This window comes from Chiloscyllium punctatum, chromosome 37 (assembly GCF_047496795.1).
Source record: "Chiloscyllium punctatum isolate Juve2018m chromosome 37, sChiPun1.3, whole genome shotgun sequence".
Classification (NCBI taxonomy): Eukaryota; Metazoa; Chordata; class Chondrichthyes; order Orectolobiformes; family Hemiscylliidae; genus Chiloscyllium; species Chiloscyllium punctatum.
The window spans coordinates 45,259,099-45,282,472 of record NC_092775.1 but is presented as its reverse complement, the minus strand read 5'-3'; the positions used below and the strand labels follow the sequence as shown (position 1 = coordinate 45,282,472).

General features: G+C 43.4%; 1 protein-coding gene across 7 annotated transcripts in view; it reads left to right on the top strand.

The window, feature by feature from the left end:
* The window catches only part of oprl1 (opiate receptor-like 1), a 156,561-nt gene extending 153,363 nt beyond the window's left edge, over positions 1-3,198 (top strand). For all 7 annotated transcript variants that reach the window (XM_072556742.1, XM_072556741.1, XM_072556740.1 and 4 more), the window contains exon 4: positions 1,097-3,198. In XM_072556742.1, the coding sequence (XP_072412843.1) occupies positions 1,097-1,617 (521 nt within the window). In that variant the 3' untranslated portion in view covers positions 1,618-3,198. The remainder of the gene's footprint in view (positions 1-1,096) is intronic.
* The last annotated feature ends 20,176 nt before the right edge of the window (positions 3,199-23,374 follow it).

The window sequence follows — 23,374 nt, the reverse complement described above, 5'->3', positions numbered from 1 at the left end:
CACATCCACTAGGTTTCCCTGGTCTAACCTACTTGTCACCTCTTCAAAGAATTCCAACAGGTTTGTCAGGCATGACCTCCCCTTACTAAATCCATGTTGACTTGTTCTAATCAGACTCTGCTCTTCTAAGAATTTAGAAACCTCATCCTTAATGATGGATTCTAGAATTTTACCAACAACCAAGGTTAAGCTAATTGGCCTATAATTTTCCATCTTTTGTCTCGATCCTTTCTTGAACAAGGGGGTTACAACAGCGATCTTCCAATCATCCGGGACTTTCCCTGACTCCAGTGACTCTTGAAAGATCTCAACCAATGCCTCCGCTATTTCCTCAGCCACCTCCCTCAGAACTCTAGGATGTATCCCATCGGGGCCAGCTTTTAGCTTTTCTAGCACTTTCTGTTTTGTAATGGCAACCATACTCAACTCAGCCCCCGACTCCCTTTAATTATTGGGATATTACTCATGTCTTCCACTGTGAAAACTGACGCAAAGTACTTGTTAAGTTCTCCTGCTATTGCCTTATCTCCCATGACTAGGCTTCCAGCATCAGTTTGAAGTGGCCCAATGTCTACTTTTGCCTGTCGTTTGCTTCTTATGTATTGAAAGAAACTTTTACTATCATTTCTAATATTACTGGCTAGCCTACCTTCATATTTGATCCTCTCCTTTCTTATTACTCCCTTTGTTATCCTCTGTTTTTGTAGCCTTCCCAATCTTCTGATTTCCCAGTGCTCTTCGCCACTTTATAGGATCTCTCTTTTTCTTTAATACATTTCCTGACTTCCTTTGTCAGCCATGGCTATCTAATCCCTCCCTGGATAATCTTTCTTTTCTTGGGGATGAACCTCTGTACACTGTCCTCAATTATACCCACAAACTCCTGCCATTTTTATTGCCAAACTATATCCTAACAGTAAAGACTCTGGTAATGTGACCCAATTTTTTTATAAAGCACATAGAAATCTATACTTGTTGAGTCCTGTTAGATCTTACCCTCATCTGATCTGCCATAGGAGAGCAATCAACAGTCTAAAATATGCACAATCACTGCAGCAAACCTGATTGACTTTAACTTTTCTTTCTTGTGTTGCAGAAATTGAATGTCTTCTGGTTCATCCACAACCACACAATTACTGGAAGCCCACAATTGAAATAGCTGTTTTCCTTTTCTCCTTTGTTATTCCAGTTGCTATCATAACAGTTTGTTACACATTAATGTTAAGGCGGTTGAGAAGTGTACGCGTTCTTTCTGGATCAAAAGAGAAGGACAGAAACTTGCGTAGAATCACAAGAATGGTCTTAGTGGTTGTTGCAGTCTTCGTCATCTGTTGGACCCCAATCCACATTCTAGTGTTAGTACAAGTTGTCTGTAATCATGAAATCATGACAATTATGCCAAGCTGGTATTTTTGTGTTGCTCTTGGATATGCCAATAGCAGCCTGAATCCAGTTCTTTATGCCTTTCTGGATGAAAACTTCAAAAGGTGCTTTAAAGAGTTTTGCTTTCCCTCCACTTTTAAAAAAGAACCTAAGGTGTCAAACGGGATGAGAAGTATCACAAAAGGTGTTGCTTACTCATGTAAAAATACAGATGGCACAGAAAATGTTGCATGACTGGAGATGATGACTCGTTCACTTAACTGGCCACAATGAGAACAAAATTAACTGAAACGTGGAGCTAGCTCAAATTATGCAGATCTTCAAACATGTGTACTTTCTGCTGCATTTTAACTTGAATGAGGGAGTCACATTTCTGGTTTTAATAAATCAAGTTTTAATATGATCAAACCCAATTAAGGAGGAATCATCTGAAACTTAATATGAATTATTTTAAGAATTTTTAAACAAACACATGCAAGTTAAAACAAACAGTTTTTCAAATAAGATTAACTTATGATGAGTTGTGATGAGTTAAGCAACTCTTCAAGTTACAGTAATGTTTGTCTACACGAACAGTATTCTTTTATGTCAGCTATATTAATGAACATTGTGATAAAAGTCTTATTGCATGCTAATGAAATATTTAATTCCTTCATTGTACTGAAACTATCACAGTTACTTGTATAAAGTTAATTATAATGTCTGCTTTTTGTGACTGAATGCAAAAACACTTTGTTACTTTCAGTATTTGAGTTTGGGGCTGTTTGAGTAATCTTAAAACATTAAAGATTTTGTATTTAACAGTATTACAGTTAGGGGTTATTTAACTGGAAGCACAGAGTCAGCTTAAGAAAAATGTATATTTTTGGATGCATTTTGCTCTCATTAAATAACCAAGAGGTAAGGTCAAAGCACTTCTGTTTTTTCAAGTAGTTTACTCTTATCAAAGTTCCAAAATATCCATATAATTGTAATAAAACTATTGCAGGGCAAAAGCTGAAACAGTACTGCGTATTGGCTCATACTTTGGCAGCAGCATGGAAAAAAAACTCTTAAACTTTTGTTATATGTGTGTCTTTGCATTTAAGATTGGTAAGGATTTTTAATCTTTACAATACAGTCTCCCATTATGAGAGCTACTTTACTCATTGACTTTGACACATTTGTAAACTGAAGCAGATAATTTTGAAAACAATATGTTGTAAATTATCATCATAAAATTTCTTATGTGTGGCAAATTCACAAATGGGATTTGAAATCACTCTGTGAGCTTAGCATATTAATACTGAACAAATTAACATCAACTTATCTCTATTATTTCTCATTTTCCAATGTTAGAAAAGCAGATAGAAAAGCTGGTGTCTGAATACGTTAAACATTTGTACTCTGACAGTGGACAGCATAATTCTAAGTTCATAGTCACTCAGATACTCAAGGTTGACAGTTCTTTTCTGCAATTTATCAAAGAACATGCTGTTTCTTATGATACCTTGCATAAATGTTTAAAATATTTGTGTTTATATTGCAATACTTTAAAGGTTGTCACACAGTGGATTCTATTTGGAGTTCAGTGACTGTTGATGTAAAAATATTTGTTTAATATTGTTTGGTCTATTCATCTACAATTTGACTGTATTTATGTTAATTGAAGAAAAGTTCAGTTAAATGAAAAAACAGTTTTCACTTGCTGTATGTAAATCTTTAAATTAAAGCAATGCTTGTAATATGTAATTCTTGAATGTTCCAAATACTTCCTATTGCCAATATTTTATGCCACATTAAGATTCTAATGTGGAACGTTAATTGCAATGTTTGGCTCCAACAATAAATGGAAGTTATGAATCATGTGCTGAGTTGATTAATTCTATGTGACACAGTTGGTAAAACTCATTCTGTAAGCATGGGGGACATATTAAAAATTCTCAGAATGAGTGATGCAAACAAAAATATTACCATCTTATTCACAGAAGTTGGAGGTATTTACTCCAGATGGGACTGCGAGACCTTAATGTGATATGACTTCAATAGAGACATAAAGGGCAATTAAATGAAAATTTCTCCAGTTGTGTGAGAATATGATGGGGTGGTAATAACGGAAACGTAGTATAATAACAGACATAGTGCAACATGTTCAGGGAAGACAGGCAGCTGTATTGATTTTGGATAACTTTACAATGCTACAGAGAGAAGATCCCAGAGGGGCCAAACTCCAAGGCCAGGGTTTTATTTTCTAACCTGTCTTAAAGTGTGGGACTGACATTCCTCCATCACCATCAGTGAGAAAGGCACTGATATGAACTACTGTCCGGCAACTACATGGTCATTTGGTGGCATCTCTGGTGCATCACTTCATGGCATTGAAATGCCTCGACTCACCTGGAGCTGCTGGGACCTCCAGCATTTGGAAGTGGCTGTGATTGGTGCATGAGCACCATCATCCAGACTCCGAGATGGAGGATCATAGGTGAGAAAGGAAAGATTTCCACATCACCCGGTATGGAAGGTTTTGATATATAAAAAAAGGTGTAGGAGGAAGTGAGGATTGCAGATGCTGGAGGTCAGAGTCAAGAGTGTGGTGCTGGAATAGCACAGCAGGTCAGGCAGCATCTGAGGAGCGGGAGAATTGACATTTCAGGCAAAAGCTCTTCATCAGGATTCCATTTTTTGGCTACATGGAATTTGCATTGGATTTTGTTTTTGCAAGCATTTCTCACCACAGGGCTGAGTGACATTTCTCGAAGAATCTCACCAAACTTGCCTTTTTAATTAGTTAATCCACACCAAACTTGCCTTTTTAATTAGTTAATCCACAGCAATGAAGGCATGCAGTCCATGGCACATATTTGACACCGATGGCTGATGCTCCCTTACATTGGCAACTCCATTCTCCCATGCTAGCCACTGCTTACCTACCATACCCTTTACTTGTTGAAGTGACATTCTGTCTGAAGACCCAGAGTCTGCTACTCTTCCCCAGTGCCCGGTGGTCACTCTCATCTCATTATTGTCCAGCAGGAGGGGAATGCTACTTACAGGCAAGCATTTGGACAAATCCAAATATGAGGTTTTGTTGCTCTTACTCAATCAGTAAAAGGGATCATAAAGGAAATGAATACACCCACAATGCGAAGCAAACGTTGATATCTGGACTTTTACAATCCATGATGGTCTTCTGCACCAGTGGGCATCTACTGAAACTAGGAGCCAATCAGATTCTGTCTCCATAGATGCTGTCAGACCTGCTGAACTTTTCCAGCAATTTCTGTTTTGGTTTCTAGCTTAGAGCATCCATAGTTCCTTCATTTTTTATTTAACTCCTTTGTCCACCTGAATGGCACTGCCCTTGACTGATTCCTTCCTAATCGTTCAAATTATAGATGGAATCTTAGAGGGGACTTGAACAATGAGATATGGTGGGAAATGTGGCAGAATCACATGAGAAGTACAATGAAACTTGCTACATCTTTTAACTGAGATCCAGTCATCAAGGTGAGATCCTGTCTAGGCAGTGGTAAGTTGCCTGGTAAAGGGGATTATTGCTTGTTAAAAACCTTTTAATATGTAACTCTCTATCATACCCTGTAAAAAAAACTGGATGCTGAAACTGATTCTGAACATTGAAATTAGAGTGGGGACCTGGTGACTTCAGTGTGCAGCTTCCTCCGAAGGATATCAGGTACCAACAACTCAGGGCATTCATGGGCCTTAGCCACACACATACACACACACCACACATCCACGAATATTGGCATCTGACAAATGTCTGACTCCAAGGATGCACTGAACCAGTTTCAGTACACTTCTGTTCTTCAATGCTGCACATTGAGATGCAGTAGCAACTATCATTGTAATGCTGCAACAAGGGGACTTTCAACTTAGAGGCACACCCAGCTCATAGATTGGATCAAGCTGCATCTCCAGGCTGTTCTGCTCTCGTGGGGCTCACTTGCTTTGAGCCCACCCTGACACTCACAGCAACCCTGCTTTGTCTTTCACACTTTACTCCTCATGTGGAGATAGTAAGCTTACCGTGCTGCTGCATTGCCTTGTTTAGTGCAGACATAAAGAGACAGATTGTCAGCAGGTCCTCAATCAAATCAAAGGAGATCGCCTTCAGTCAGGAAATCAGCCAGCTGTATCAGTCCAGGGGCTTTGGTAAATTCAGTCAGCCACTTGGTACAGTCAGAATCAGAATCTTCTCCATGTAGAGGGGAAAGAGCTGAATATTAGGCAGCTTAACACTGTCTTGACTCTTTCTGCCCTATTGTGGTTTGTTTGCTTCCTGGAATGAAAAACAGCCAGCTATTAAGGAAGATGCAAGTGGATGGCACAGATTTTTTTAAAAAATCATTCATGAGATGAGGGCACCACTGGCTAGGCTAGTATGTATTGTCTATCCCTCATCAGCCAGAGGCCAGTTCAGAGTCAGCCATATTGCTGTGGATCTGAAGATACATGTCGACCAGACCAGGTATATTTCCTTCTCTAAAGAACATTAGTGAACTGACAATCGATAATGCATTCCAGATCATAAGTAGAGTCTTCATTCCAGGTTCTTTTTTGTTATTGAATTCAAATTCCACTATCTGTCATGGAGGGATTTGATCCCAGGTCCCCAGAACTTTACCTGGATCTCTGGAGTAATAGTCCAGTAAAAATACCACTAGGCCATTGCCTCACCTAAATCTGATTTTAGTGCAAGTGGAGCGGTGGCCCAAGTGAATAGGCACCAGAGAGTGTGCAGGGTTTTTGGTGTAGGGGGTTGAGGTGGAGGAGAGTGAGAGTTGCAGGCAGTGGTGAGGGTGGTAGAATGGTGAGCCTTTGTAGTTGGTGGATATTGTAGAAAAGATAAAGTGAATGTGAAGTACTGGAGAGAAGATAGTGACAGGTACACTGGCAAAGTGGAGACAGCCATTAACCTTCTTCCCACATTACTATACATTTCTCCAGATTGCTAAGGCTGCACTGACCTGGGTGGGTAACCTCTGACCAGGCCGGCATGGTCTGATGTGTGGCCTCCTCTGGTGGCCTTACGAGAAGATGAATCCCTCCTTTGCATTATCCTGTCCACAAGGACCTCAATGTGCCTGTTGACAAAACAGTGTGCCAATTTTCCCTTTTTTGCCATGTAAGAGGTAAATGTCGGAAACTGTGCAGAGCACCATTAGGGAATCAGTACATGTCCAGGTGCCTTTTTACTAGTGGTGCCTGTACCAAGAATGCTGATCCACTCTGGGAGACTCCAGCACTGGCGAGTAGTAGAATGGGGCTGGAATTGGAGGAGAGGGTACTATAGGGTTGGGGTCAGTAGTTAATGAGGTGAGTTTGTAAGATGTGACAAGAAACCTTGTTAGGCCTCATGGAGTAGAACCCTCCATGATACGTGACAAAGCTGCGACTTAGCTAAAGAAACCATCAGTTTCAGCCGTATGACAGAGAATCATATGCAATGTCTCCTCATCCTACTTCTGTACAAAAATCTGAAATCCCCCAAAAATCCTTCCTTGGCTACATTTACCTGCTACTCCTTGGTGACATCCAAAACAATAATTCTCATCTTTATTTTCAAATCCAACCTTGCCATCATCCATTGCTAACTCAGGAATATTTTCCACAATTGCAACCCACTGCACTTCTCCAATTCTAGCTTTTAGAGCATCACTCCACCAATTGTAGCTGTGCTTTCAGCTGTTTGATCTGGAAGCTCTGAAATTCTCTCCTGACACCTCTGTGTAGCTTTACTTTTTGCTTCAGTAAGAATGCTCCTTAAAACCTTTCCAACGAAATTTTTTGACTTCTGTTTTAATAACTAATACATCACTGGTTTATTGGGACTCTCAATGCTAATGTGTTATACTCTGAGTGCTATCCTATATTCTTCATATAACATACACCTTGAGGATTACATTCTTGTTGAGATAGATATTTACTAACAATGCTATTCATATTGCTATGATATCACAGGCTGTTTCTATACTTGCTGATGCTACTGTGCATGTATATGCGTAATTGAATGACTGAGCACACTGACTACATTACATTGAAACTGTGAAAGAAGATAACGTGGCATCTTTATACATGAATGTCAAATTTTATAGTGTCATCTGTTTTAAATGTATACTACCTTTGTAACATGGAACCAATGTTTAAAAACACAACAATTAACTCTTATTTGAATCAATGTCAGATTATGTTTGATAACACTCTTAGAAAATGCCTTGGAGCTCTTCCTACATTAATAGGTACTGTATAAATAGAAGTTGCTTTTGTTGTTGTTCATGTCTTGTGCAGTATTGCTGTTCTGTTAAGTTTTAGTAATCTTTTAGGAAATTCTGCAACCTATGATACTTTGAAGTGGCAGAAGGAAACATTGCTTCAAATTCATTGTAGAATTACATAAATGAATTTTGTTTTTACCCCTTCAGCCAGGAGTGAAATAATTAATCAACCTGAATCTAGAGATAGATCTTTTGTGGAGAAAGTGAGGACTGCAGATGCTGGAGATCAGAGCTGAAAATGTGTTGCTGAAAAAGTGCAGCAGGTCAGGCAGCATCCAAGGAGCAGGAAAATCGACATTCGGGCATCAGCCCTTCCTGAAGAAGGGCTGATGCCCGAAACGTCAATTCTCCTGTTCCTTGGATGCTGCCTGACCTGCTGCGCTTTTCCAGCAATAGATCTTTTGTGGACTTGATGATGGATAATACAATGCGATCTAACAGTGAACATGCTATAAAGAATGTTGAAAACCCATATTATAGCTGGCCTGCTGACAGTTAATGAACAGCTAATCAGCCATCTCGATTGTCAGGATTCAACAATGTCTATATTATATCCTTTTCTATTGATCGATTCCCAGGTCAGTCCTTCTTTTCAACAGAAACAGAATTTTGTAAATACAAAGTTAAAACTGCACAGATGGCTGGATTCTTTCTTAACGATTGTGTTTTGATCTTGGAGCAGTCTAAGAGGAGTCTTCTCTTACTTACTACGGTTTGGTCATTGCCTTCTTCGAGGATTTGATTTCGTAAATAACTTTTTCAAGGAAGGCTGTAACTTTAATCAGAGTGCAGGACACCTGCACCCACCAATATAAATCCACCTTGCTGAATGCAAACCTAATGAACATGTAACCAAATTATGACCCTCAGCCCATCACCACTTTCTGAAGGGCATCTTGAAATGGGCACTAAATACAGGTCCAGCGAGCAACATCCTCATCCCATGATTGAATAATAACAAACAAAAAGGGAATACAGCACTGAGCTGCTGGGTATATCCACTAGACATGAACACCTAGTATTTAAAAACCAGGTTTGAATCTCCAGTCACTGGAGTTGTCGAACTGGAGCATGAAACTTTTATCTTCTAAAATGCAGGAAAGCTTCCATGGAGCCAAAACTTTGTTTCATTTCTAGAATTTCTGAATTTAGAAATGTATTCAAGTATGTAAATTTCAGAATGGAACTGTAATGGAAAAGTAACATTTATTGTGAAATCTATAAAGGCATAGGGAAACAAAGAGGTAAGGGCCTGATTGAAACTAGGGGTAAGTATTGCAAACAAACAGAAAAATGTAAGGGCAAATCAACCTAACAGCAGACTTACAAGGCCAGTTAAACTACCATATCAACAGTCAAGGAATGAGAAAAACATCTCCATATATGGAAAGGAACTCGAATGTTCCAGGCTCCTCTCCTTGCAGGTGTTGATAAGAAGAAGCGAATTATAGTATAAAGGGAATATGTGAAAGCTATCAAGCACCCCTTACATGAGACATTTTGCCAATGTATTGGGTCCCTTTGCAGAGGTCTGAAATAAACTTTTTCTTTGCTCTTGCAAGCATTTGAGTTAAGTTGATTTAATTTCCACGACAGTAAACTTGGGGGCTTGCCCAGGAACCCACAACTGGGGAAGATGCTGAAGGTTCCTAGGAGGCATAGGCACCAGTGCCTTGAAGGACTTTCACTTCATCTCAAGTGCTGAATTGGCCCCTTTGTGCAAGAGGGCTGGGAATCTGTGGTGCGCCCCAGTGCCGGGGTCCGAATCAAATAGGGTTGGGGTAAGAGTCGTGGCTAAAGTAATCCTACATAGAGACTTGTTCTAAGAGTTTTAGATTACTTACAGTGTCGAAACAGGCCCTTCGGCCCAACAAGTCCACACCACCCCGCCGAAGCGCAACCCACCCATACCCCTACATCTACCCCTTACCTAACACTACGGGCAATTTAGCATGGCCAATTCACCTGACCTGCACATCTTTGGACTGTGAGAGGAAACCGGAGCACCTGGAGGAAACCCACGCAGACACGGGGAGAACGTGCAAACTCCACACAGTCAGTCACCTGAGGCAGGAATTGAACCCGGGTCTCTGGCGCTGTGAGGCAGCAGTGCTAACCACTGTGCCACCATGCCGCCCAAAAGAGAATAAATAAATTGGAAGGAGGGTCCAATGAACTCTTGCGTGGTATTCGAGCAAAACTCAAGGGAAAGGATTGCCGTCTCTAGAGTGTTTAAGACACAGCAAGTTTAAGGGTGCTTTTAGTCTTGGAGCTACCACTGGCTGAGTTGGACTCGCCAAAGACGTACCGGGTACGTGGTTTCTTGGTTTACGAAAACCAAGGTATTGAGGCGGATGCGCCCAGTGAGAGGGGACCTCCGGTGGTAAAAGCAAGTCATATTGGCAAAAAAGATAACAGTACTGTGTGTGAGAGAGAGAGAGAGAGAGAGAGAGAGAGAGAGATAAACACTTTTCCAGTAACGCTGAAAATGGGCTCCAGCAAGAGCAAACAAAAAGAGGGTCCAAAGAGGACTTGGAATGGTCAACCAAAAATATAATACGTGCTAAATAATTATGGCTCAGAGTCTGTAAAGCAGTTAGAATTGTGGATCAATGAATGTGGTTTTCCGGAGGGAGTAAGTTTTAGGAAAAGGCAGTTGGAAATACTGAGGTCATGGTTGGAGGAGTGAGAGAGAGAGAGAGGGAGATACGGAAGGGAAAAATAGAACCTGGTGAATTGGAGTGCTTATAACATGTGGAAGGCCGAGGCTGATATCAGAGAAAGGAAATCTTAAGTAAAAGATTGATCAAATATGCGTACAAATGCCAGCGCACATGCAGACATGCACGGAGACCAACCTAATGAGGCTGTATGGTGTCTTAAGTCTGTTCCAGATCCTAACATTGATGGCTGCCCTCCAAGACCAACGCCCCCCCCTACGAGATCCGCCTGGCGAAGATTCCAAGTCAGCGGCCGCCGCCTCAGGGTCTGCTGAATCATTGGTAGCATTTCATACCTGCAACAGATCGAAGCAAGAAGGCCAAGCGGAGGACAGCCACTCCAAGACGGAAAGGCATCCACGGCCTGTCCGCGATCACCCCACGACTGACGATGAGTCAGATGGTGAGAGTACTGATGCACGATCACCTAACCAGGTGGTTCTGCAAGCACCAATAGTTGAAGTTGCAGGTCCAGAAGGGTACCCGATGTTGGTCCACCAGCCATGGACCATGAAAGATTTGGAAAGTGCCTATGGGCAGTTACCTTACCCACGTGAGGTTGGAGGTAATAAGTTCACTGAAGAAGTGACAAGGTTCTGTACCGAGTTCCGCTCCATGTCACATGAGATGAGACGTCTCCTGGGACGAAAATTGGGGGCCGGTGTCACCAAAATCAGGTATAACTGACCAGCCGTAAACATCCAAGCCAGAGTAGCCAACCCACAAGCGGAGCGGCACAGAGACTTTAATGATTTGTCGCAGTGCTGGCAACCGCTTGTAGGGAGGCATTCCCAGTACGAATGGATATGACCAAAATTGCAATGTGTAAACAACGAGAAGGTGAGACAGTGTCCCAGTACCTTACGTGCCTCACTGAAGTCCATAATGCCCATAGTGGACTGACACCACCAGAGGACATAACGATGGCAGAAGTCATGCCGTATGAGGCACACCTGAGGAACAGCTTCATCAATGGAACAAAGGACGAAATGTCAAAAAAGGTCAAAGATACATGTATTATTTAGGACACGGGAAAGCTGAATTTGATAGAACAACATGTGATACATGCTGAAAAATTGTTGGCCCAAGAGAAGGACAAGCGGAAACTAAAGATGGAACAACAAGCACATAAAGCTCAGCTTACTATGATGCAAATGGTAGCCCAGGAGGTGCTGCAGGAAAAGAGAGAGGCAGAGGAAGAGGTCGCAGAAGAGGAACAGGTTGTGGAAGTGGTCGCGGAAGAGGCGCGGGCAGAAGTAGATCTGGTGGGTGCTTTGTTTGCGGAGCAATGGACCACTAGGCGAGGCAGTGCTCACACAGACAGCCTCAGTCAGCCCTGGAGGCTCTACAGCAGAATGACTGACAGGGAAAGGCTAAGGTGGAGGTGGGCAGCCCACAAAGGACAGGTAAGCCTCTTTACTTTATGCTTGGCTACAAAGACTCGCTTATGCTAATCTCTTCTACTAACTATATGGGCACTGAAACACATCCCACCTCCATATTGAGTGCTGAGATTGCAGAGCGTGGACCATATATTCAGTATAACGATGATATATATATAAGTCAATGCCTACCTCAATGTTATATGTGGAAGGTACACCAGCTACCTTTTTGGTAGATACAGGGGCAACATATTCAGTCCTTAAATCAAGCCAGTTCAGAGAGTCGCCGTCAATAAAGATGAGTCAACACCAATAAAGATAAGTGGAAGGTTCATGAAGTCAATGGGTGCATCAGGAGTTGTGATACGAGAGAGATTTATTGCATACCTGTTGTGCATAACCAGTAATGGGGAAACATTCCAATTCTCATTTTTGTTATCGGAATTCAGTCCTTTAAATCTGATGGCTCAGGATCTCATAGTGAGACTGGGGTTGGAGTTACTCAGTAACCCGATGGGCTTGCAGGTAATACGAAAAGAAGATTTACCAGTGTAGGCTGTAAAATACGACTCACGACCCCTGATGTATGTCTATGAGTGGCGATTAAGCCAGAGAGCGATATGTCCAGTGAGCGATTCACTCGCCCTAGAAGCAAGTAACCATGTTCATCCAATTAACACCAATTTTCTTGCTGGGGATATGCTGCACTGTACAGCACACATACACCACGATGGCATGACGAATCAAACGAGAGGGACTGGTTTAGGAGATTGGTTAAACCAGATCAGTTGTTATTGTGCGAATTTTATTGGAATGATCACAGATGTTTAGTCAGTGTGAACTAATCTAAAGTATCTGTGACGGCAAGTCGACCCTATCTTTTTGATGTGAAAGGCTCTTTTCCTCACGTGTCATTGGCGAAGGTGTCCAGTGACAGGTGGCAGGATTTGGGACCATGGGTACTAAAGGCACAAAAAAAAAGAAAGATTGGGTCTTAAGGGACGATGTGGGCATCTGGTTCAATGAAGATATGCGGACATATAGGAAGAAACTAAATTGGCTAACTCAGGCAGCTAGGGCATTCCAGGTAACCCCCACTAGCCCTGAAGAGCCTAGGAGGGTAGCCTGGCATTTTCCTAAGGTAGAAGTCTCGGACCCAAGATTGAGAAAGGTCCCTAACTGAGTTGTGGGCAAAAGGCAAACATGATGTGGGGCTCATCAGAGGCTGTGAACCCATAAGAATAACCCAAAGTCTGAGCATCATCCTTACAGAGCACAATACCCATTAGAATTCGAGGCTATAGAAGGAATTACTCCAGTCTTTGAATGTCTCCTAAAGGCTGGAATGATAATCCCCAGTGAAAACTCAACGGTGAGAACCCCTGCTTTTCCAGTCAAGACCTGCAGGCAGTCAATAATACTGTTGTTCCGCGCGTTCCAAATGTTCCCAACCCCTATACTATACTGGCTCAAATTCCACCAGACAGTAAATGGTTCTCTGTTGTGAATTTAGCAAATGTCTTCTTTAGTGTACTGGTGCACCCAGACAGTCAATTCTGGTTCGCTTTTTCATTCAAAGGGAAATCATATACCTTCATGCAACTTGTCAAGGACTGCAGATGCTGGAAACCAGATTCTAGATTAGAGTGGTGCTGAAAAAGCACAGCAGTTCAGGCAGCATCCGAGGAACAGGAAAATCGACGTTTCGGGCAAAAGCCCTTCATCAGGAATAGAGCTATATTAAATTCATTGATACGTGGGCGAAGGGGGATGAAGGTGAGTCCTTTGCTGAGGACTGATCGTTCGTCCTCAGTGAGGTGGAGATCTGGAGGAATGGTGAAAACATGGCAGGGTTGGGAGCTGGGACCCGGTGTGGGTGTGGAGCTGGGAGTGGGGTCGGAGCCTGTAACTGGAGTGGGTGTGGTGGTGGGGAGGAATGGGGGTGGAGTCATGAGCAGGGGTGGTGTTCCCCTCAGGGTTCTGGGGGGACAGGGATGGTGACAATGGGATCTGCAGGGAGCATGTCAGCAGAATGCAGGTGAGTGGCGTTGGTTGAGGCGGAAGTGGTTGCAAACACAGCAGTGGGGGGGAGGGGCGGAAGTCACTGAGCATGTGACATCAGTGATGATGTGAGGGGCGGAAGTGATCTCACGTGTAGTGCATGAGGAATTGTGAGGGGCGGATATGGCTGTGGAAGCAGCCATGATGGGGGCCAAAGTGGCGTCATTGATCACCGTGGGGATGGTAGCTGCATCAGCTACATGGCTAATGGCGTCGAAGCAGTTCCAGAGGCCGGGGGCATCTTCTGGAATGTTTGAAGAGCACTGGTTATGGAGGTGGGTAGATAGAAGTTTGTTGTACTTATAGTTTTTGATGTTTGAGACGGTATTGAAATACTGTTTGTTGAGAGTATGAATTCTCCTGAGAATATAGTAAAGGAGGGGTCCTTTGCAATTCTGAGAGAGTGTAGCCCTCAGCTGAGGCAGTGCTGACTGTAGAGAGGTTAGGTGCCGGCGCATTTCTGCAAGCGTGGAGCGGAGGATCTTGAAGGAGAACCATTGCTGGTGTTTTTGAATCTGTAGTCTGTACTGTTTGTCCTGTTTGGATCCGAACTCTGCTGGATTAAAGGTGGTCCGGAGTCCGTGTGGGATGAGTTGGTTATGGAAGCAGGCACTGAGGAAGCAAATGTTGCTGTGGTAGCGAGTTTGTTTCACGACATGGTTGAAGAGCTTCAGGGCAGAGGAAATGACCTGGGAGTTGCAGTGGGAGAGGGACTCCCTGAGATTCTTGTAGAGAGAGGAGGAAAACTTCTTCAAGGCAGGCATCCTTGCAGAGGATTTTCCTGCTCCTCAGATGCTGCCTGAACTGCTGTGCTTTTCCAGCACCACTAATCTAGAATCTGGTTTCCAGCATCTGCAGTCTTTGTTTTTACCTGGTCGATTTTAATCCTACTGTGAATCCTCTAATCTAGAATCTGCAACTTAAGGCTACTGTGAAGTCCTCCACCATATATAATAAGGCCTTATGTAGGAGTCTGGAAACTCTTGTTTTAACCCCGGGTTCAGCGCTTCTGCAGTTTGTAGACGATTGCTTAAAAGCAGTACCAAAAAAGGAACAATGTGAGAAAGATACCCTTGCGTTGCTCTGCTATCTAGCAAGGGAAGGGCACAAAGCTAGTCTCTAAAACTACAATTTGTACAACAACGGGTGAAGTTCTTAGGTCATTTAATATCTGAACAAGGGAAGGCCATTGGTCAAGATAGAGTTCAAGCAATCCAGCAAATTCCAAAGCCTCACACGAAGAAACAATTACTGTTCTTTTTGGGCATGTGCTCCTACTGTAGAACGTTTATCCCACATTACGTAACCCTTGAGGCTCCCCTAAGTGACATAGCCCATGGCAAAGGGTTGCCAGAGTCCATTGCAGTGAACCCCAGAGGCAGAGAGTGCCTTTGGTGAATTGAAAAAGGCTCTCCAAACTACACCTACGCTGGGGATTCCAAACCCAAACAAGCCTTTTGTACATACAGTAGATGGGAAGCATGGCTGCATGACATCTGTGCTGTAGCAGGATCATGGGGGATAAATTGAGGCCAGTAGCTTATTTTTCGGCTAAACTAGATCCCGTAGCGGCAGGATTGCCTAAATGCCTGCAAGTTGTGGCTGCAGCTGAAAAGGCTGTTGTAGCTTCCAGGGACATAGTCGGCTATGGTGAATTAACCCTACGGGTCCCACATGCAGTATCCTTACTGCTTTCCAAGCAAAAGACAGCACACATGTCAGCAGTACATTGGCTCAAGATACAATATTGTGTTATTGGAGATGCCTAACATTACAATAAAGCGATGTAACGTCCTTAACCCTGCTAGCCTTCTCCCCACATAGAAGGAGACAGAGACCCACATGACTGTATCGCTGTAACTAATGAAATTTGCAGCCCTAGACCAGACTTTCAAGATTCACCACTTCAAAATCTGGATATGGAGTATTTTGTGGATGGGTCAGAATTCAGGAGCAAGTAGACAGGCCAGAATTGTGTTGGGTATGCTGTAGTAACTACCCATGAGGTAGTCAAAATGGGATAATTCCCTTCTCATCTGTCAGCACAAGCAGCGGAGCTGATGGCCTTGACTGAGGTGTGTAATTTCCGCCTAAAATCTGGTTTCCAGCATCTGCAGTCCTCACTTCTGCCTGAGCTGTGTAAATTGGCTATGGGAAAGACAGTGAATATTTATACCAACAGCAGAATTGCATTCAGGGTTGTACATGATTGTGGAAACACAGGGGCTTCTTGACCTCCACCAGCAAGCCCATCACAGCGTGGCCTGATCTCTGACCTCCTGGAAGCGGTCCTATTGCCCAATGTGTGTGTAAATTTGAAGCCCACATGAAAAATAACAATTCAATTTCTCAAGGCAATGCAAATGCAGACTCAGCAGCAAGGACGACAGCCCAGCAGCCACCAAGTTTTACATGTGTATGACAAATATTTGTACCCCAACAGCTGACGTACAGGAGTTACAGTCGCAGGCCACGCTGGAGGAGAAGCGTGAGTGGACAAGGGCAGGGTGCAGCGTGAGGGAAGGGGTGTGGTATGGCCCCAATGGTAAACCCTGTCTACTGTGATCCTTATTCCCATTCTATGCCAAACTGACACACGGTAAGGACCATGTGTCAAAAGGGGGGATGTACGACAGTATTTCGGCACACTGGTACACCAGAGGATTTACTCATTACTCCCAGAAATATTGTGAACGATGTGTTATCTGTGCCACTAGTAATGTAGGGAGGGGAATACAGATGAGTCAGGCAGCACACCCCCAACCCCAAAGACCCTTTGAACATTTACAGATGGATTTTATTGAACCAACACCCAGTGAAGGGAAAAGGTATTGTCTGGTAATAGTTGATATGTTTCCAAATGGGTGGAAGCATTCCCCACGTCTTAACAGGATGCCAGTGCAGTAGCCAAGGCTTTGCTAACTGAAATAATTCCGAGATGGGGCATCCCTGAAAGGCTCAGTAGTGACAATGGGACACCATTTGTCAATAATGCCCTACAAGCAGATCAGTGATTACTTGGGAATAAACATGAGACAACACGGTGCCTACCACCCAGTGAGCGGTGGGGCAGTGGGAAGAGAGAATGCTACCCTAAAAATAAAATGGCAAAATGCTGTGAGGAACTGGGGGTGACAAGGACAAAGGCACTTCCAATTATGCTGATGTATATGAGATCTAGAAGGAGAGGAAGAGCCAATCTTAGCCTGTTTGAGATTTTGTTTGATAGGCCGCCCAATACAGGATTCTGGATTAGTGGTGCTGGAAGAGCACAGCAGTTCAGGCAGCATCCAAGGAGCAGCGAAATCGACGTTTCAGGCAAAAGCCCTTCATTAGGAATAAAGGCAGAGAGCCTGAAGTGTGGAGAGATAAGCTAGAGGAGGGTGGGGGTGGGGAGAAAGTAGCATAGAGTACAATAGGTGAGTGGGGGAGGAGATGAAGGTGATAGGTCAGGGAGGAGAGGGTGGAGTGGATAGGTGGAAAAGGAGATAGGCAGGCAGGACAAGTCCAGACAAGTCATGGGGACAGTGCTGAGCTGGAAGTTTGGAATGAGGGTGAGGTGGGGGAAGGGAAAATGAGGAAACTGTTGAAGTCCACATTGATGCCTTGGGGTTGAAGTGTTCCGAGGCAGAAGATGAGGCGTTCTTCCTCCAGGTATCTGGTGGTGAGGGAGCGGCGAAGGAGGCCCAGGACCTCCATGGCCTCGGCAGAGTGGGAGGGAGAGTTGAAATGTTGGGCCACAGGGCGGTGTGGTTGATTGGTGCGGGTGTCTCGGAGATGTTCCCTAAAGCGCTCTGCTAGGAGGCGCCCAGTATCCCCAATGTAGAGGAGACCACATCGGGAGCAACGGATACAATAAATGATATTAGTGGATGTGCAAGTAAAACTTTGATGGATGTGGAAGGCTCCTTTAGGGCCTTGGATAGAGGTGAGGGAGGAGGTGTGGGCGCAGGTTTTACAGTTCCTGCGGTGGCAGGGGAAGGTGCCAGGATGGGAGGGTGGGTTGTTGGGGGGGGCGTGGACCTGAGCAGGTAGTCACGGAGGGAATGGTCTTTGTGGAAGGCGGAAAGGGGTGGGGAGGGAAATATATCCCTGGTGGTGGGGTCTTTTTGGTGGTGGTGGAAATGTCGGCGAATGATTTGGTTTATGCGAAGGTTGGTAGGGTGGAAGGTGAGCACCAGGGGCGTTCTGTCCTTGTTATGGTTGGAGGGGTGGAGTCTGAGGGCAGAGGTGCGGGATATGGACGAGATCTGTTGGAGGGCATCTTTAACCACGTGGGAAGGGAAATTGCGGTTTCTAAAGAAGAAGGCCATCTGGTGTGTTCTGTGGTGGAACTGGTCCTCCTGGGAGCAGATACGGCAGAGGAGGAGGAATTGGGAATACGGGATGGCATTTTTTTCCTGTTCAGGTCCGAACTCTGCTTTACCTCGCCCAATACAGGAATTGACCCAAGACCTAAAGTAAGACAAATAACAGGCCACTGTGAGGATGAGATGTTATGTTACTATCTAAAACTCTCTACACTTCTGTCTCAAATACAGAATCAAGTGAAGGCAGCACTACCCCAACCAGCAGAAGGGAAACCGCACGATCTAGAACCTAGAGACTGGATAGTAATGAATGACTTCAGGAGGAAAAGCTGGAAGACGAAGAGGTGGCTGGGGCTGTTTCAAGTGCTCCTTAATAAAGGGAGAACTAGCCATTTGGATACAGAATTGGCTCAAAGGTAGAAGACATAGGGTAGTGACTGGAGGCCTGTGACCAGTTGGGTGCCACAAGGATCAGTGCTGGGTCCACTACTTTTTGTAATTTACATAAATGATTTAGATGCGAGCATAAAAAGGTACAGTTAGTAAGTTTGCAGATGACACCAAAATTGGAGGTGTAGTGGACAGCAAAGAGGATTACCTCAAGTTACAACAGGATCTTGACCAGATGGGCCAATGGGCCAAGAAGTGGCAGATAGAGTTTAATTCAGATAAATGCAAGGTGCTGCATTTTGGGAAAGCAAATCTTAGCAGGACTTATATACTTAATGGTAAGGTCCTAGAGAGTGTTGCTGAACATAGAGACCTTGGAGTGCAGGTTCATAGCTACTTGAAAGTGGATTTGCAGGTAGATAGGATAGTGAAGAACATATTTGGTATGCTTTCTTTTATTGGTCAGAGTACTGAGTACAAGAGTTGGGAGGTCATGTTGCAGCTGTACCTGACATTGGATAGGCCACTGTTGGATTATTGCACGCAATTCTGGTCTCTTTCCTATCGGAAAGATGTTGTGAAACTTGAAAGGGTTCAGAAAAGATTTACAAGGATGTTGCCAGGGTTGGAGGATTTGAGCTTTGGGGAGAGGCTGAACAGGCTGGGGCTGTTTTCCCTGGAGCGTTGGAGGCTGAGGGGTGACCTTACAGAGGTTTACAAAATTATGAAGGGCATGAGTAGGATAAATTGACAAAATCTTTTCCCTGGGGTGAGGGAGTCCAGAACTAGAGAGTATAGGTTTAGGGTGAGAGGGGAAAGATATAAAAGAGACCTAAGGGGCAACATTTTCACGCAGAGGGTGTGCGTGTATGGAATGAGCTGCCAGAGAAGTGGTGGAGGCTGGTACAATTGTAACATTTAAGAGGCATTTGGATGGGTATATGAATAGGAAGGGTTTGGAGGAATATGGGCCGGGTGCTGGCAGGTGGGATTAGATTGGGTTGGGATAGCTGGTCAGCATAGATGGGTTGGATCTAAGGGTCTGTATCCTTGCTGTACATCTTTCTGACTCTATAAGATCGCCAAAAGAGCCATGTGGATACATGCCAGCCTTTACAAACGTGTAGCTGGACCTGAGGAGACATCGGACAACACTGGAACCAAATAAGTGCAAGTAGTGGCTAGAAGCCTCATACAAATATTGGGCTGCCCCAGCTCACACTGTTGGATCCTACACGCTCTACTGGCCATACTGATAGTGCTTTGTATAGGACCCTGCTTGTGTACCTGCCTATGGTATTTGCTTACGAGTGCAGCAGAATACCAAATATAAAACGATCAGGGGCTCCACAGCAGGAAATCCGATTGCATGGATCCCACCATTCAGTAACATTAAAGTATGTGATGAGTGAAAATGGGCTATGTGCAGGGCACACCAGAGCAAGTGACAACACCACCAGAAAGCTGTGTTGCAGGTAGATGGTGTCTGAGGAAAGGCCTGGTGCTCTCTAAGCAGCTTGATCTGGCTCTGTATATTTTTATGTCATCGTTGTCATAAAATTACAAAAAAGGGGGGAAAATGTAATGGAAAATTAACATTTATTATGAAATCTATGAAGGCATAGGGAAACAAAGAATTAAGGGCCTGACTGAAAATAGGGGCAAGTATTGCAAACAAACAGAAAAATGTAAAGGCAAATCAACCTAACAGCAGACTTACCATATCAACAGTCAAGGAATGAGAAAAACAACTCCATATATATGGAAAGGAACTCGAATGTTCCAGGCTCCTCTCCTTGCAGGTGTTGATAAGAAGAAGTGAATTATAGTATAAAGGGAATATGTGAAAGCTATCAAGCGCTCCATACATGAGGCGTCTTGCCAATGTATTGGGTCCCTTTGCAGAGGTCTGAAATAAACTCTTTCTTTGCTCTTGCAAGCATTTGAGTTGAGTTGATTTAATTTCCATGACAGGAACACAATAGTTTAAAAGCTCTGACTGGAATGAAAATTGCATGGATGCCACAACTTACTGTTGCCAGTTTCTAACATAGAAACATAGAAAATAAGAACAAGAGTAGGCCATTCAGCCCTGCTTTTCAATCTGATCATGGCTGAACATCCATCTCAGTACCCTATTCCTGCTTTTGTCCCATACATTTGATCCCTTTGGCCCTAAGAACTATATCTATCTTCTTCTTGAAACACTCCCATGTTTTGGCCTCAACTGCTTCCTGTGGCAGAGAATTCCACAGGCTCAACATTCTCTGGGTGAAAAAAAAGTTTTCTTCATCTCAGTATTATATTTATATATTCATGTTCCCTCAATGAGAAACTTAATGCTGCACTGATAAAAAGAGCTCCGAAGGCACTTACAGTAATGGAATTCTGGTATTGTGTTGCAACTGAACGATATAAGTAAAGCTGGCATTTAGTGATTCCCTCCCATTTCCAACATTTCAAAGTCTTCCTGACCTAACTGATCTTGTTAAAAATGACTTATGGATAATAATGTTCTTGAAATCCATGTGCATGATTGGGTTGTGGCCCATAAATCAAGACAATGGCTAATTTCAAGGTATAAGGTAAAGCTTACTGTTGTCAAGAGAAAGTTGTCTGTGAAAAATATTGCCCCCCAATGCTAAAAATATACATAAAAGGGCCTATATTCATTATGTTGTTAGTTTATTTTACGTGGCTCTGGGCATCAGGTTGTTAATTAAGAACATAAGTAAAATATTACTGTTTCTTTTATTTTGTTATTTTCACTGATGGTCCACTAGTTCCTTGGGGAGATGAAGTCCAGACTTCACATTGAATATACTTCCATTGTGTTATGTGGGATTGCCAACATGTTAAACGGTATAGGCTTCAAACAGACCTATCTATTCAGGACTGGTATTCCTGAGTCCATCCTCAGAATCAGAATAGTGCTCTAGCACAATCTGCACACCCAGGCATATTCTCCAGTCTGCCACTACCATCAAGCCAGGGGATCAATCCTGATTCAATGTAGAGTGCTGGAGAGTATTTCAGGAACAGCACTAGGCAGACCTTAAAATCAGGTGTCAGTCTGGGGAGCTACAAAGCAGGACTACTTATGGGCCAAAAAGCAAGTGATAGACAGAGCTAAGGTCATTCCACAACCAAGAGTTAAAATCTAAGTTCTGCAGTCCTGACACATTCAATTGTAAATGGTAGTGGACAACTGAACTCACCTGAGGAGTAGGCTAGACAAATGTCCCCATCCTAAAATGATAGGGGAGTCCAGCATATCAGGATGAAATCTAAGTCTGAAACATTTGCAACAATTTTCAGTCAGAAAACTGAGCAGATTATCCATCACAGCCTCTTCCAGAGATCCCCAGTCTTCCTCTCCACAGAAACCTTTATTCAACCAATTTGGTTAATTCCATATAATATCAAAAAATAGCTGGGGCTTTGGATACTGCAAAATCTATGGGCTCAGACAACATTCTGGCAATAGTACTGAAGACATGTGTTCCAGTACTTGCTGTGCTCCTAGCCAAGTTGTTCCAGTATAGCTTCAACACTGGCATCCACTCAACAATGAGGAAAACTGCCTAGATATGTCCTGTGCACAAATAGCAGGACAAATGCAACCCAAACAGTTACTGCCCCATAAATGTTCTCTCACTCAACCATAAAGTGATGGAAAGTGTCATCAACAGTTTTATCAAGCAGCATTTGCTGAACAATCTGGTAAAATTCCAGCCTTTGTTGTTTTGATATTTGAACAGAATAATAAATTTGAATGTTTTTTTAAAAATCTGAGACTTTTCATGAGAAATCTTTCATGAGGTATAGATAGCTAGGGCCAGTATTTGTTGATCACACCAAATTGCCCTTGAGAAAGTGTTGGCAAGATGCCTTCTTGATTCACTGCAGTCCATGTGGTGCAGATACACCCACAATTCGAGATATCAGTGGGCTCCACACATACCGCCCCATTCCCAATGTCACAATCATCTATTCCAGGGACCTCACCTGGAAAGCTCATAAGCATAACTGACTAGGCTTCCTGCTTAGCAAGTGCCCCACCTTCCAGTGGGTCAATATCAGTGGTGGTGGTGGAATGAGACAGTAATTGTCCTCTTAAAGGCCTCAATTGACGACATAGCAGGCAAGCCAGCCATTAGTTTCCTAACCACAGACTTAATTGGTAGTGGAGACTCCACCTGCCTTCCTCCAACCCAAGTAAATGTTATAGGGAGGGCATTCAATTCTGCTGCAAGGCTACATGCAGCGTTATCTCAACAGCATCCACATTTGGCTTGGGAAGTGGTAGGTGGCATATGAGCTGCACAACTGTTAGGCAATAAATATGTCCTATAAGGAAGCAAATAACCAACTCTCTTTGATACTCAAACTGAATTGGCCAAGCTACATTATTATTGTGACTACTAGAATAGATCAGTGGATGAGTATTCAACAGTGGGTGGTTCATCTTTTGGTTACTAGACATTTGAATATCACCAACAAAGGACAAGTGAGGTGTGCAATGGAAAACTGTCAACTTGTTTGAATCTTGACACAATCCAGGACAAGGCAGTTCATTTGATTGGCAACCCATTCTCAGATTTAAGCATCCACATCCTCAGCATACCATGGTTGAAGGGTACATTAACTTTTTGATGCTCTGTACGAACTCACCAAGGTGTGTTCAGAATCAATTCACACCTAAAAGGAAATGGACTGCAGGTGAATGTAGACACTGTCACCTCTAGGGTCTTTGTCTCAAAGTCACCCACTCTTTTGGCCTACAAATATATATCATCATTTATTCATTATCACAGGGATAAAATCCTCACAGCTCCACTTAACAATGT